The 14,102-nt window shown below is 39.8% G+C and overlaps 1 protein-coding gene across 1 annotated transcript in view; it reads left to right on the top strand.

Annotated features, from left to right (window-relative positions):
• The first annotated feature begins 12,194 nt into the window (after nt 1-12,194).
• Nucleotides 12,195-14,102, top strand: part of DLG2 (discs large MAGUK scaffold protein 2) — an 803,998-nt gene continuing 802,090 nt past the window's right edge. Inside the window, exons 1-2 of the mRNA XM_063304740.1 lie at nt 12,195-12,209; nt 12,615-12,686. Coding sequence (XP_063160810.1) covers nt 12,195-12,209; nt 12,615-12,686 — 87 coding nt within the window. The remainder of the gene's footprint in view (nt 12,210-12,614; nt 12,687-14,102) is intronic.

The raw sequence follows: 14,102 nt of genomic DNA, 5'->3' as shown, positions 1-14,102 counted from the left end.
ATGCCTACCTACCTATGTCTTGAAAATTTCTAACTGCTGGATTGCATTGGCAAGGTTTTGCAGTTCTGTTGAGGATCAGCTCTAGCCAAGTTATGTCTCACAAGCCACAACTTGCCATGAACCCCAACTGTAGCACTGGGCTAGGAGAGAAGCACCAACACAATGATCACTTTGGGACTTCTCCAAAGCCAAAAGAGGAGAGGCAGAGCTTTCTCCCCCAGCTTGAAGTTCTCCAAGAACCTACAACTCATAGAATTCCGAGCCAGCTGAGTGAAAAAACATGAGACTTCTAGCAGGTCTAAAATGCACTTGGTTGGAGAAAACTGTACAATACTTATTTTTTAAATTTGTATGCTGCAGGTAGCAAGAGCAGGTTTCCACAGGGCAGCTTACAATATGCTAAAATCATAAAATAAAAACTCAGCACGATTAAAATACACAATAATGTAAACAAAAGCAATAGCTGTAGTTAAAAAGTTTCTAAGCAACATTTATAATTATAATTACACGTTCATATAGCCACAAAAGCAGGGATTTCTGGAAATTGGAGAACACCCAGGTAGGAAAAGCTTTTCACTTTATTCCTAAACATTTGAATAGGGGTCATATCCTGAATTAACTGAAATACTGTTGAAAGACACACATCAAGCTTTCAGCTATTGTGCAATAGTAGAAGATCAGAAACAACTGAGACATATTATTGCCAATGGGGATGCACCCTTGTGAGAAATTAAATGATAGACTTGGTGATTGAACCTTGTCTTCTTAAATAGCAATTATAAACTTGTTTTAAGAGTCTGGTGTTTTTAAGGTGCAATCCATAGCTTTTCTAAGCATAGGTTTTTAGAAGTTTATTTTTTCTTAAAGAAGTTTGAGTTCTTCAAAGTTTCCCAGATGCTTGGGCTCTGCATAGCATCTGATGCATCAGTGTCTTTCTTATGCACTTCTGACTTCAGTCAAAAATTGAGCAACTGCCAAATAACTTTCAAAGAAGACCATGTAGATTTCAGCATTGTAACAATTCAGGCAAATAGAGATATATGTGTTCTATCAAAGGAACTGAGAGCCAGTTTGGTGTAGTGGTTAAGGCACCAGGCTAGAAACCAGGAGATTCTGAGTTCTAGTCCTGCCTTAGACACAAAGCCAGTTGGATGATCTTGGGCCAGTCCCTCTCTCTCAGCCCCAGGAAGGAGGCAATGGCAAACCACTTCCAAAAAACCTTGCCAAGAAAACTGCAGGGACTGTCCAGGCAGTCTCCAAGAATTGGACACAATTGAATGGATTTAAAAAAAGAACCCCAAAGGAATAATTGCTTCTCTCTCTTATAACTACAGTGACCATATGTCCTTTATTATAAAGGACAGTCCTTTATTTCAGAAAGCTGACCTTTAGATTGATTTGTTTTTCGAAAACTGACTTTGGTCCTTTATTTTGGTCATTTCCCCTTTACTGTACAAACGGTACCGCTTAATGCGCAGTCTTTCACATTCATGTGAAAAAGAAATTTCACATGAATGTGAAACTAACTGAATTATCTTTTTAAAATACATTTACATACACGGTTTGATTTTAGATATTTTTATTAGAGTATGTGTTTTTGTAAAGCTTTTCTTGGTTTTGCTCTTGAATTGTCCTTTGTCAAGCAAAGTTATAAACAGAAACAATTACATTTTTAAAAATACTTATGAAGCTCTTTCAGATTTGCCCCTATTTCACGTTTGTCCTTTATTTTTTCCCAAGAAAATATGGCCACTGCGCTTACAACAGCCAAAATGTAGACTGTTTGGGCTTTTAACTGTTAGAGCTTTTAACTTTTAGTGCTGATTTTATTGTTATTTCTAATCTGTATTTTTAACTCTTTGTATTCTGGTTGCTTAGATTTTCTTAACCCCCATGAGTGATGGTCAGGACAGAAGAAAAAGGCACAGTCTGAATAAAATAAATAATCAAGTGTTAGAGTTATTCTATGATACAGCTGTCCCCAACCTCCAGCTGTAGGGACTTCAAATCCCAGAATTCTCTAGCATGGTGGTGCTGGCTAAGGAAATCTGGAAGTTGAAGTCCACACACCTGGACGATACCCAGACTAGGGAAGGCTAATTTAGGGAAATAACTATTGAGTTTAAATAGTTATGAACTGAACTGAGTAATTTTTTTCTGATCACTCTTTTAGGCAAACCTGTTTCACATGGAGAGGGAAATGTTAATGGAAAGACTGGAGAAACACATAGGAAACGTTATATTTAAGATCACTACAGAAATTTTTATGCTGAGTTGTAGAATACCTGTACCCTTGAAGTTGTGATGCAATTATGAATAGGGCTGGCAAACAAGTGCATTGTACAGATAGACTTGACTGGGAGGTTGGGTTTGCTGTAAAGTGGAGAATTATGTAGTGTAATGGGGGAAATGCACCTCAGTGCTCCGTTGTCTGTTGAATTTTGCTGATCCCAGTTGCATGCTTTTTTTTTTGACAGGATTATATGCAGCTTTCTAACATGGCTTTAAATACAGGTCAGAAGTAGGAGAGAGAATAAGGAAGCTCAGCTGAGCTTAATGGGGCAAGTACAATCAATTCATTGGGACTGAATGCAATGCTAGATTGTTGGATTACTATGGCCATGGAGCCCGCACATAACTGAGTATGCAGTGTTGTGCCAAGTGCACTAGCCAGGGATTGTCATGGCCCAACTTAAATTCAGGTGAAAGTCATGTAAGAATGCAAGGAGGAAGGCCAAGGAATTCCACAGCTATTTGATAATGCTGCCTTCCCAATCCCCATGATTTCTGTTCTGTTGGGCGTCAGCTGCTTAATTCAATAGCTGCCTTCATCTCTGTCCTTACAGCAATTGTTAATTCTTCCATATAATATCATGAGTGAATTTACAGTTTTTTTTCTAGAGCTGCATGTTCAGAGTACTATTTTGAGAGCACCGTGATCTTTGCCTGGGTCTTGTTTTAAGCCGCTTTCGAGGTTAAGAAACAAAACGTAGAAAGCAACAGTCAACCATACCAAACCTTTCTTGGAGTGTATATTGTTTGAAAGGTTGCTTTCAATGAGCTGTTCCTTCATGCGCTGTATTGAAAAAGTGTGGCATATCCATGTCAGGTCTGGTCCTACACACAGTATGAAAGCTAATGCCCAGTGTCCCATTGTTTTAATTTGAGATGAAAAGGTTTACATGTTGCTGATAATAGAGTTTAGGGTTGCACAATGATGAAAGTGTTGTGTCTGAATAAACAGAATGCTTAATTAACTGGTCCTTCATTTGTTCAAGCCTCCACTTATCACAGAGATGCAGGTGAACTGAAATTGGTATTGGGATCTTCCTTTTCTCCTCTAGTAATCTCTTCCCAGATGCAACTTATCACAGCAAAACGAACCCTGGCAACCTCTTTTCTTAGCTGTTATCTCCATGGTGTTGTCTTCTCATCTCCAGCCCATGTGGGTGAGAGGCTTAAGTTGTCCTGAGCTGTACCAATGCTAAAGTACTTTTTTCTCCTTCATTCTGACAGCATCCAAGGGCAGCATTGAAGTGCATAAAATCTGTTAAGCTGCATTACCCATTGTCTTGGAGGAAACTTAGATGAATGGCAGTGACTCAAAAGAACCAACCATGTTAAGGACATACAAATTTATGCTAATGTGGTTTTCTGCTGACTCAAGTGAATAGCATTGCAAGTATTACATATGCCTGTCTAACACCTTGGCTACATGAGCTGCACTGGTGTCAGCATTCATTCATTCGTTCGTTTGTTCATTCATTCAATTTATACATGACAAATACATGACTCTGTGTGGCTAACGAAGAATAATAATCAGATAAAAACATGATAACAAAATCAGCAGCCAAGATAAAAACTAATCAAATCAATTAACATAATCATGATGTGGGCTCAACCAGGCTTGGTAACAAAACCAGGTCTTCAGGGCCTTATGGAAAGCCAGCAAGGTTGGGGCAAGTCTAATCTCTGGGGAAATGATGTTCCAGAGGGTACAGAAAAGGCTCTCTTCCTGGATCTTATCAGCTGGCACTCTGTAATGGACAGGACACAGAGCATGTCTCTCCTGCCAGATGTAACAGGATGGGTAGATACAACTGGGAAGAGACAGTCCTACAAATAACCCAGCTCCATGCCAGCTCCACGCCATGAAGGACTTTATAGGTCACTACCAGTACCTTGAATTGAACATGGAAGCATACTGGCCACCAATGCAGGTGTCACACGTGTCAAATGAAAAGACCCATAACTGCCTACACTGCTGCATTTTACATCAGCTGAAGCTTCCGGATGCTCTTCAGTAGACTTCTGGGTGCAATTCAAAGTGCTGGTTATCACGGGAAAGCCCTTCATGGCATAGGGTTTGGTTATCTGAGAAAAACCACCTGTCTTCTATAGCTTCTGCCTATCCTACACAGGTCCCATTGATTATACAATGTCATCTGATGGAACCCAGGGAAGCAGGCCTTCTCTGCCACAACACCTGTTCTCTGGAATGGTGTCCCTCAAGGGATTCATATGGGCCCCATCACAATCCTGTTTAAATGAGACTCTAAAAATAGTTCTTCTCCCAGGCGTTGGGCTAGACCACTGCTGGGTCCCTCGTGGGATGTTTGTTTTGGTGGGGTTGGCATTCTTTTTCTGAATGTTTGTTGTGTAGGATCTCTGTATTGTTCTATTTTTAAATTGTCTCATGTCATATGCTGCCCAGAGTCAGGATGAAGTTGGGCAGGCTATAAATTAAGCAAGCAAGCAAGCAAACTCAGTTGTGGGGAAACGCTCCCAGTTCCCCTTGGCAATGCAGATAGGAAAGGAAGAAAGAGTATATTCTCTGCCATATGGGTGGAAAAGTTAAGCAACCCCCCCCCATATATACATAGATACATACCTGATTTAAATAAGTAAATTAAAAATGCTATACGTTATTTAGCAGACCTTAATACCATGGATTTGCATGCAGCAGATCAAACGTCTGTGTCAATTTATATGTTGTGTCATGATGTGGTGACCCCAGTGAGATAAATGACATCATTTGTGTTATGAGATCATTGTGCAAATGACATTAATCTCTCTGATGATATACTTTCATGGTTAACTGACATGCATGAATAATCGTCCTCCAATTAGCCCATTAAAACAAGGTTTCACTGTGTAAATAAACAAATAAGGAAAATAAATTCCATTAACACTGAGGTAATATATAATGTGCCATCTGCCAGTTAGGCTAGTTTTGGGCAGTTGATAAGAGGACAATCTCTCAAAGTGTTTTTTCTTAGCATTCCAGACCCTCTTAAAAACGGTGTGACTGAATTTCTATTTATTTATTTAGTCTATTCCCTCAATTTATAATCCATCTTAATTGCCAAAACAATTCTAGGTGATGTACAGTACCAACAGATCAACACCAAAATGCACGTTTTAATTACTGTGTTGGGAAAGGAAAGCATTATAAATACCAAGAGGTTAATATTCCAATATCAGTGTCGGATCACAAATCATTCTGCCCTAGAATGCTGAAAAAGCTGATGAGAAAATAATAAGAGTGTATAAGTTTTCTTTTGGCCTATATATACTACACACACACACACACACAAACACACACACACCTGATCCCTGCCAGGAGTTTAATAACAGCAGCAACAACAACAATAACTATCCAGGAACCTCAACTTTTACACTTTGCTCAATTTTTTCTTTTTTCTTTTAAAACATAATCTCATCCAAAAGTTGCCATATTGATGGCCCATTATAATTTCTAGTGGCTTTAAGCTCAAGCAGGAAAAAAAAAGCTTGTGGGGCTTTTAAATCATCGCAGGACAAGCTGTGTCAAAATGAACGAAGACAGCAGATGGAACAACTCTTTTTCAAAATCTGCCTGATGTGATGCTAACCACAATTGGATAACAATCCTCGGTAAGAATAGGGTCATTAGAAAGTATGATGATGCTTTTATTAATTAATGTTTGAAGATATATCTATAGTTCTTCAATCATGGGCAATTTTCTACTAAGTAAATAAATGCAGGACATCCCAAATTTAAGAGTATTTGGCATCCTTTAGTAGAGGAAAGGTCATATTTCAAGCTGAGGAAGTTGAGAATTAGAATCCCAAGATCTGTGAATTGGAATCCACCGTGAAGGACTCACTTCAAATTCTACATAAAAATCCTTTCTGTTTACTCCATGCACTCTTTATCTCAACAATATAATTTAAGCAGTAATACAATGGGGACCATGTGTCATTAGGGGTCGAACTTGAGTTGCTGGTATGTAATTAACATTGCTGCTAATTGAGAGCCAGAGGCCACCAATAATCCTCTTGGGATCTCCTGATAAATTCAAATCTATTATTTGCCCTCCCTGTTTTATTGAATATCTTCTTGCTAAACACCAGAAGTTGGATATCAGCCTCTGTGGAGAATATTAATTTTCTATCACTTTGATCACACAGGATAGTTTATGGAGTAATTAGAAAACAGAGTTAAATCATCTTGAGCTTTTACAATTCAATTACTGAATTGCCCTTGGTTTTATTAATTTCAGCCAGTTCATTGTCTTTGGATAAATAAAATTAAATTGCAATGGACAGCGAGGAAAATGTTCATGTTGCCTTTTGTAGAGTAGAAATGTACTCCATCTACAGGAAGCTGGATATTAAATTACTTTTCATTCTTTTAGATTCCAGTTGATCAGACACTAATGAACTGCAGTGATAACATAGCACAGTAGTTCAAATAGAAACTGTATTTTTTCCCCCTTCTCTCATGATATTTTCTTATGCTATGGAATGGCTGTAGACACATGTAGGTTATATTGAAAAGGAGAACCTTGGGCTACTATCAGTAGCTTGGCAAAACTGTCTGGCTCTTGATTAAGCAGCAGCATTAACAGGGAAGATGGTGAACAGTGATTTGTCTCTATGCTGTGTTTGTGTAAGGAAACTTTGGGTCTCTTGTGTTTTATTGTCTGGGGTTCTTTTTTGAGCAAGAGTGATACAGTAGATATTGTATGCACAGACGTTCAAAAGTCTGTGATGAAATTTCTCATCCAAGGTCTTTGGGCAACTTAACTGCTGAGAGATAAGGGGAGAGCAGCTCTCACAGATTGGCAACTGGCTAAAAAATAAGAAACAGAGTGTACAGATAAATGGGTGGTTCTCAAAGTGTTTGAGATAGGCACCGTGAGGTATCCCAGGGATCGGTGCTTTTTCATTTGTAGATAAATGATCTGGAGTTAGGGTTAAAGCGAGATGGCCATGTTTGCGGGTAGTACCAAATGGCTCAGGTTGATCAAATAAGTAAATAAAGAATCATGAAGAGCTCTAAAGGGATCTCTCCAGACTGGATGAATGGGCAAATGCAGTTCCAGGTAAACAAGAGTCAAGTGTTGCACATTGATTAAAACAAAACAAAACACTAGCAGCATCTCTAGACATTAGGACACTTTTAACTAGCAGATTGCCTCTCATAGGAACTCAGGTAGAGAACATGCCACGTCGAGACATCCTAACCTCGTAGATACTGGAAAGCCATTTGTAGTCAGAGTAGACAGTACTGAACCAGAGTGGTCCCAGATGTGGTTGGAAAGCAAACTGAAGGCCCTGCTGATCAGCTAATGGCCCTGTTGAGCTCCTTTCTTCACACCAGCTCCTGATTTCCTCCTCATATGATGGCAAAGTTTTGCTTAAATAGAGTATCTGGTAATGCCTTCAGATGTACTAAAAGTACAATATCGTCTTCATAGATTCAATCATATTCACTCATTCATTCACTCACTCACTCACTCACTCATTCATTCATTCATTCATTCATTCACTGATTCATTCATTCACTGATTCATTCATTCATTCATTCATTCATTCATTCATTCATTCATTCATTCATATAGCTGCCTTTTTTTTTGCCCTGTTATACAACTGCCCACTTGTATGTGACTCTAAGCGGCTTATGCTGTAATGTAAGCTTTTAAAGATTCTAAATAATCTTGAGGATACGATTATTGAGTGAACATCTATAATGTTTCATGAGTTATGAAAGGAAGATATGCCACAGCAGACTAACTGATGATCTAGTCTAATATTGGGGTCTTTGCCTGATGGCAGTTCTCCATATTCTCAGACAGAAGACAATACCTGTTTTGCTCAAATGGGAATATCAGGGAGTCAACCTAAGAACTTTCTGCATAGTAAACATATTCTAATTCTGAGCTATAGTCGCATCTCAGCTAACAAACCCAAATGATCCATATAGCTTACTAAGTTGTACTTTAACTGATAGAAGGCAAATGTCTTTCTCAAGTTAGCTAAAATACACCCCAAACTGGATATGCCAAAAGTTGTTTCATGCAAGAAGATACCACTTTTATTATTAAGCTGTAAAATTGGGTTCTTCTTCTGGTCAAATCTTTCCATTCTTGCATCACAGTCAGTCTTTACAAATGTCTGTTATCAATAAATCAATTTAATAGGCAAACTTTAAAGACTGAATGGAATAAAGAACAGGAGACCCCATTTTGCTAAAACAATGGGAAAATATTTTAACTTCAGATTAAATCTTGGATCATAGTTTATACAGCAAAAAATAATATTTTGGACTTATTGGAGCCCACTGTGTTTATATAGAAAAGGAATTAGTAAATTATCATTGTCTTGGAGTTGCTACCAGAATAACACTTCATTAAAGCCTATGTTTTTCCTAAAGTAATCATACTCTGCTTCAGCAAAGGATCGTTACCTTGCCGTGGTGCTGGAGCTTGAGCACCTCAGTGATGCCATGAGCTAAACCGTGAAGGGCCACCCAAGACAGGAAGGTCATGACAGAGAGGTCAGACTAAATGCAATCCCTGGGGAAGGTAATGGCAACCCACCCCAGTATTCTTGCTGTGAAAACTAAATGGATCAGTACAACCAGAGATATGTCAGTATACCATCAGAAGGTGAGACCCCCAGGTCGGAAGATGGTCAAAATGCTACTGGGGAGGAACAGAGGATGAGTTCAACTAGCCCCAGACGTGATGACGCAGCTAGCTCAAAGCCGAAAGGATGGCTAGCGGCCGGCGGTGCTGGTGGTGAACAGCGAATCCGATGTTCTAAGGATCAACACACCACTGGAACCTGGAATGTAAGATCTATGAGCCAGGGCAAATTGGATGTGGTTATTGGTGGGATGTCAAGATTAAAGATAGACATTCTGGACGTCAGTGAACTGAAATGGACTGGAATGGGCCACTTCACATCAAATGACCACCAGATCTACTACTGTGGACAAGAGGACCACAGAAGAAATGGAGTAGCCTTCATAATTAATAGTCAAGTGGCTAAAGCAGCGCTTGGATACAATCCAAAAAATGATAGAATGATCTCAATTCGAATTCAGGGCAAGCCATCTAACATCACAGCCATCCAAATATACGCCCCAACCACAAATGCTGAAGAAGCTGAAGTAGAGCAGTTCTATGAGGATCTGCAGCACCTACTGGACAACAGGCCTAAAAGAGATGTTATTTTCATCACAGGAGACTGGAATGCTAAGGTGGGCAGTCAAATGACACCTGGAATTACAGGTAAGCATGGCCTGGGAGAACAAAACGAAGCAGGACATAGGCTGATAGAATTTTGCCAAGACAACTCACTCTGCATAACAAACACTCTCTTCCAACAACCTAAGAGACGGCTTTATACATGGACTTCACCATATGGACAACACCGAAACCAGATTGACTACATCCTTTGCAGCCAAAGGTGGTAGACATCTATACAGTTGGTAAAAAGAAGACCTGGAGCTGACTGTAGTTCAGATCACGAACTTCTTCTTGCACAATTTAGGATCAGACTAAAGAGATTAGGGAAGACCCACAGATCAGCTAGATATGAGCTCACTAATATTCCTAAGGAATATGCAGTGGAGGTGAAGAATAGATTTAAGGGACTGGACTTAGTAGATAGGGTCCCGGAAGAACTATGGACAGAAGTTCGCAACCTTGTTCAGGAGGCGGCAACAAAATACATCCCAAAGAAAGAGAAAACCAAGAAGGCAACGTGGCTGTCTGCTGAGACACTAGAAGTAGCCCAAGAAAGAAGGAAAGCAAAAGGCAACGGCGAGAGGGGGAGATATGCTCAATTAAATGCAAAATTCCAGAGGTTAGCCAGAAGAGATAAGGAATTATTTTTAAACAAGCAGTGCGTGGAAGTGGAAGAAGACAATAGAATAGGAAGGACAAGAGACCTCTTCCAGAAAATTAGAAACATTGGAGGTAAATTCCAGGCAAAAATGGGTATGATCAAAAACAAAGATGGCAAGGACCTAACAGAAGAAGAAGAGATCAAGAAAAGGTGGCAAGAATATACAGAAGACCTGTATAGGAAGGATAACAATATCGGGGATAGCTTTGACGGTGTGGTCAGTGAGCTGGAACCAGACATCCTGAAGAGTGAGGTTGAATGGGCCTTAAGGAGCATTGCTAATAACAAGGCAGCAGGAGACAACGGCATCCCAGCTGAACTGTTCAAAATCTTGCAAGATGATGCTGTCAAGGTAATGCATGCTATATGCCAGCAAATTTGGAAAACACAAGAATGGCCATCAGATTGGAGAAAATCAACTTATATCCCCATACCAAAAAAGGGAAACACTAAAGAATGTTCAAACTATGGAACAGTGGCACTCATTTCACATGCCAGTATGGCAATGCTCAAGATCCTGCAAGGTAAACTTCCGCAATTCATGGAGCGAGAATTGCCAGATGTACAAGCTGGGTTTCGAAAAGGCAGAGGAACTAGGGACCAAATTGCCAATATCCGATGGATAATGGAAAAAGCCAGGGAGTTTCAGAAAAAGATCTATTTCTGTTTTATTGACTATTCTAAAGCCTTTGACTGTGTGGACCATAACAAATTGTGGCAAGTTCTTAGCGGTATGGGGATACCAAGTCATCTTGTCTGCCTCCTGAAGAATCTGTATAACGACCAAGTAGCAACAGTAAGAACAGACCACAGAACAACGGACTGGTTTAAGATTGGGAAAGGAGTACGGCAGGGCTGTATACTCTCACCTTCCCTATTCAACTTGTACACAGAACACATCATGCAATGTGCTGGGCTTGAGGAATCCAAGGCTGGAGTTAAAATCTCTGGAAGAAACATTAACAATCTCAGATATGCAGATGATACCACTTTGATGGCTGAAAGCGAAGAGGAACTGAGGAGCCTTATGATGAAGGTGAAAGAAGAAAGTGCAAAAACTGGCTTGCAGCTAAACCTCAAAAAAACCAAGATGATGGCAACCAGCTTGATTGATAACTGGCAAATAGAGGGAGAAAATGTAGAAGCAGTGAAAGACTTTGTATTTCTAGGTGCGAAGATGACTGCAGATGCTGACTGCAGTCAGGAAATCAGAAGACGCTTAATCCTTGGGAGAAGAGCAATGACTAATCTCGATAAAATAGTTAAGAGCAGAGACATCACACTGACAACAAAGGTCTGCGTAGTTAAAGCAATGGTGTTCCCCGCAGTAACATATGGCCGCAAGAGCTGGACCATAAGGAAGGCTGAGAGAAGGAAGATCAATGCTTTTGAACTGTGGTGTTGGAGGAAAATTCTGAGAGTGCCTTGGACTGCAAGAAGATCAAACCAGTCCATCCTCCAGGAAATAAAGCCAGACTGCTCACTTGAGGGAATGATATTAAAGGCAAAACTGAAATACTTTGGCCACATAATGAGAAGACAGGACAGCCTGGAGAAGATGCTGATGCTGGGGAGAGTGGAGGGCAAAAGGAAGAGGGGCCGACCAAGGGCCAGGTGGATGGATGATATTCTAGAGGTGATGGACTCGTCCCTGGGGGAGCTGGGGGTGTTGACGACCGACAGGAAGCTCTGGCGTGGGCTGGTCCATGAAGTCACAAAGAGTCGGAAGCGACTGAATGAATAAACAACAATCATACTTTGAGAAGAAGTAATGACATATATTTGATTTTGAAACAGTGTTTAATATTTTTGAATGCACACATTCTTTTACATATTTCCTACATGGAAATTGACAGTTGTACAACACAAATGGATTCTCTGTGCCCTTATTATTGTGAAGAGATTAGTTCTTCCAACATTGGAAAGACAATATTTTATTTATTTATTATTCAAATTTTGCTACCACCCATCTCCCCGAAAAGAGGGACTCTGGGCGGTTACATATATGTCCTATGAATGAATTGCCAGTGACATAGATTATGCATGGACCATTACAATGAAATGCAGTGATCATTTATTGAAATTGTTACAAAAAAGTTTCATATATATATATACACACACACACACACGCACACATACTGTATGCATCTATATATGCATGATAAGCTCTTATATATATAATTTACCTTGTAGTTGCATTGCTTTCTCTCTTTTATATTTTTTCTTACTCTTCCTGTTCTATTAGATCAGTGTTTTCCTAACTTGGCAACTTTAAGACGTGTGGACTTCAGTTCCCAGAATTCTGGGAGTTGAAGTCCATACATCTTAAAGTAGTCAAATCTGAAAAACCCTGTATTAGATAAAGGGAAAAAAAAGTATTACAGTGCACAGATAGTCTTACATAAGCCTCTCCTTTTTTCATTTGTTTGCAGCAGAGTCATACAAGATGTCCCGCCCACAAATGTTCAGTTGAATCACCTGGATGGTTGCCTATTCAACAATCTGTGAGTGAGAACACTTCCTTTTCTTTCTCTCTGGCGTGATGGTTTGAAAGAATGATGGAAATGCTTGTATGCTAGAAGTAGACACAAGGGACTAGCAATAAAACAGTAATTTCTCAGAAAAGCCCCCCCCACCCCAAGTGGGGGGCTGACACACATTGATCTGTATGGATTCCTTCTGAAATTTGGCTTTAACAATTTTGCTATAGCTGTGATTTTTTATAATTCTTTATAAGCGTGCAATCTGCAGAATATTAGCTTGCTAGTTTTCAGTACAGGCAGTCCTCATTTAACAACACTAATTGGGAAACTCTTTCAATAAGCGATGCAGTCTTAAGTTGAACAACCATGTGACCGTGCCACTTAGCAACAGCAGTTCCGGCAGTTCTGGTTGCTGTCGTTAAGCGAGGACCACGCAGGTTGTTAAGTGAGGATGTCATGGGCCTCCAACTTCTGATTTCCTGCCAGTTTCCCCACTGACTTTGCTTGTGGGAAGCTGGCAGGGAAGGTCACAAATTGCAATCATGTGACCATGGGGATGCTGCAGTGGCTGTAAGTACGAGGTCCAGTCGTAAGTACCACTCGTTCAGCATTGTCGTAAGTCTGAATGGTCACTGAATGAGTGGTCATTAAGGATCACTTGCATAGGATAGGAAAAATCTGTAAATGTTTTGCTGTTGATGGCTTGCGTAAGTTCAGAGAGAAAGATACTGTTTTCTGCTGTTGTGGTTTTCTTTGCTTCTGTTCATCTGTAGCCCACATTTCAGACGGCCCATGAATTGCAGTGCAGTTAATGTCTCATTAAGCTGAGTGTGATTTATTCCTCCGTAAACACAAATAAGAATTGGTTGAAGCGTTATCGCTGATACGTCAATATACTGCGCAGACCAACTTAAAAATGTGTTCCAGAAAACTGATGTTTGAGTTTTGGCGCTCCGTGGCCAATGTGAAGCAGCTGAGCCTCCCTGTCAAAAGCAGGAGATTTTAAATGGTCAAATTGGAGGCCTGTACATTTTGATTTTTGAACAGTATATTGTAAAATTGTTCAATATATTTTCATGACCAAGATGTTGTGCAGAAAATGCTTTGAGTTAAAAAAAAAAATCGCTCCTGATTGTTCAGGGTTTTTTTAACTGTCATTTTACCACCTTATGATGAAAATACAGTAATTTGGATAGGTATAAACAGAGGAACAATTATGTGAACATTTGCATCTCCAGACTGTGTGACTGATGTGAAGTTTAAAAAGCTTTGGGCATCTTCACAGAGAGACAGTATTTGCACTCCAGTGATGTGATAGTTAGTTGTGTAGTTTAGTTTCTCTTAAATAAAGACATTTTACATAAAGGTGTTAGTGTTATGCTAGCCTTAGCACTGCTTATATTGGTAAATTCTCCCCAAAAATCTCTGATCTCAATG

This window comes from Candoia aspera, chromosome 5 (genome assembly GCF_035149785.1).
Source record: "Candoia aspera isolate rCanAsp1 chromosome 5, rCanAsp1.hap2, whole genome shotgun sequence".
NCBI classification, from domain to species: Eukaryota; Metazoa; Chordata; class Lepidosauria; order Squamata; family Boidae; genus Candoia; species Candoia aspera.
This window is presented reverse-complemented; position numbering and strand designations above follow the sequence as displayed.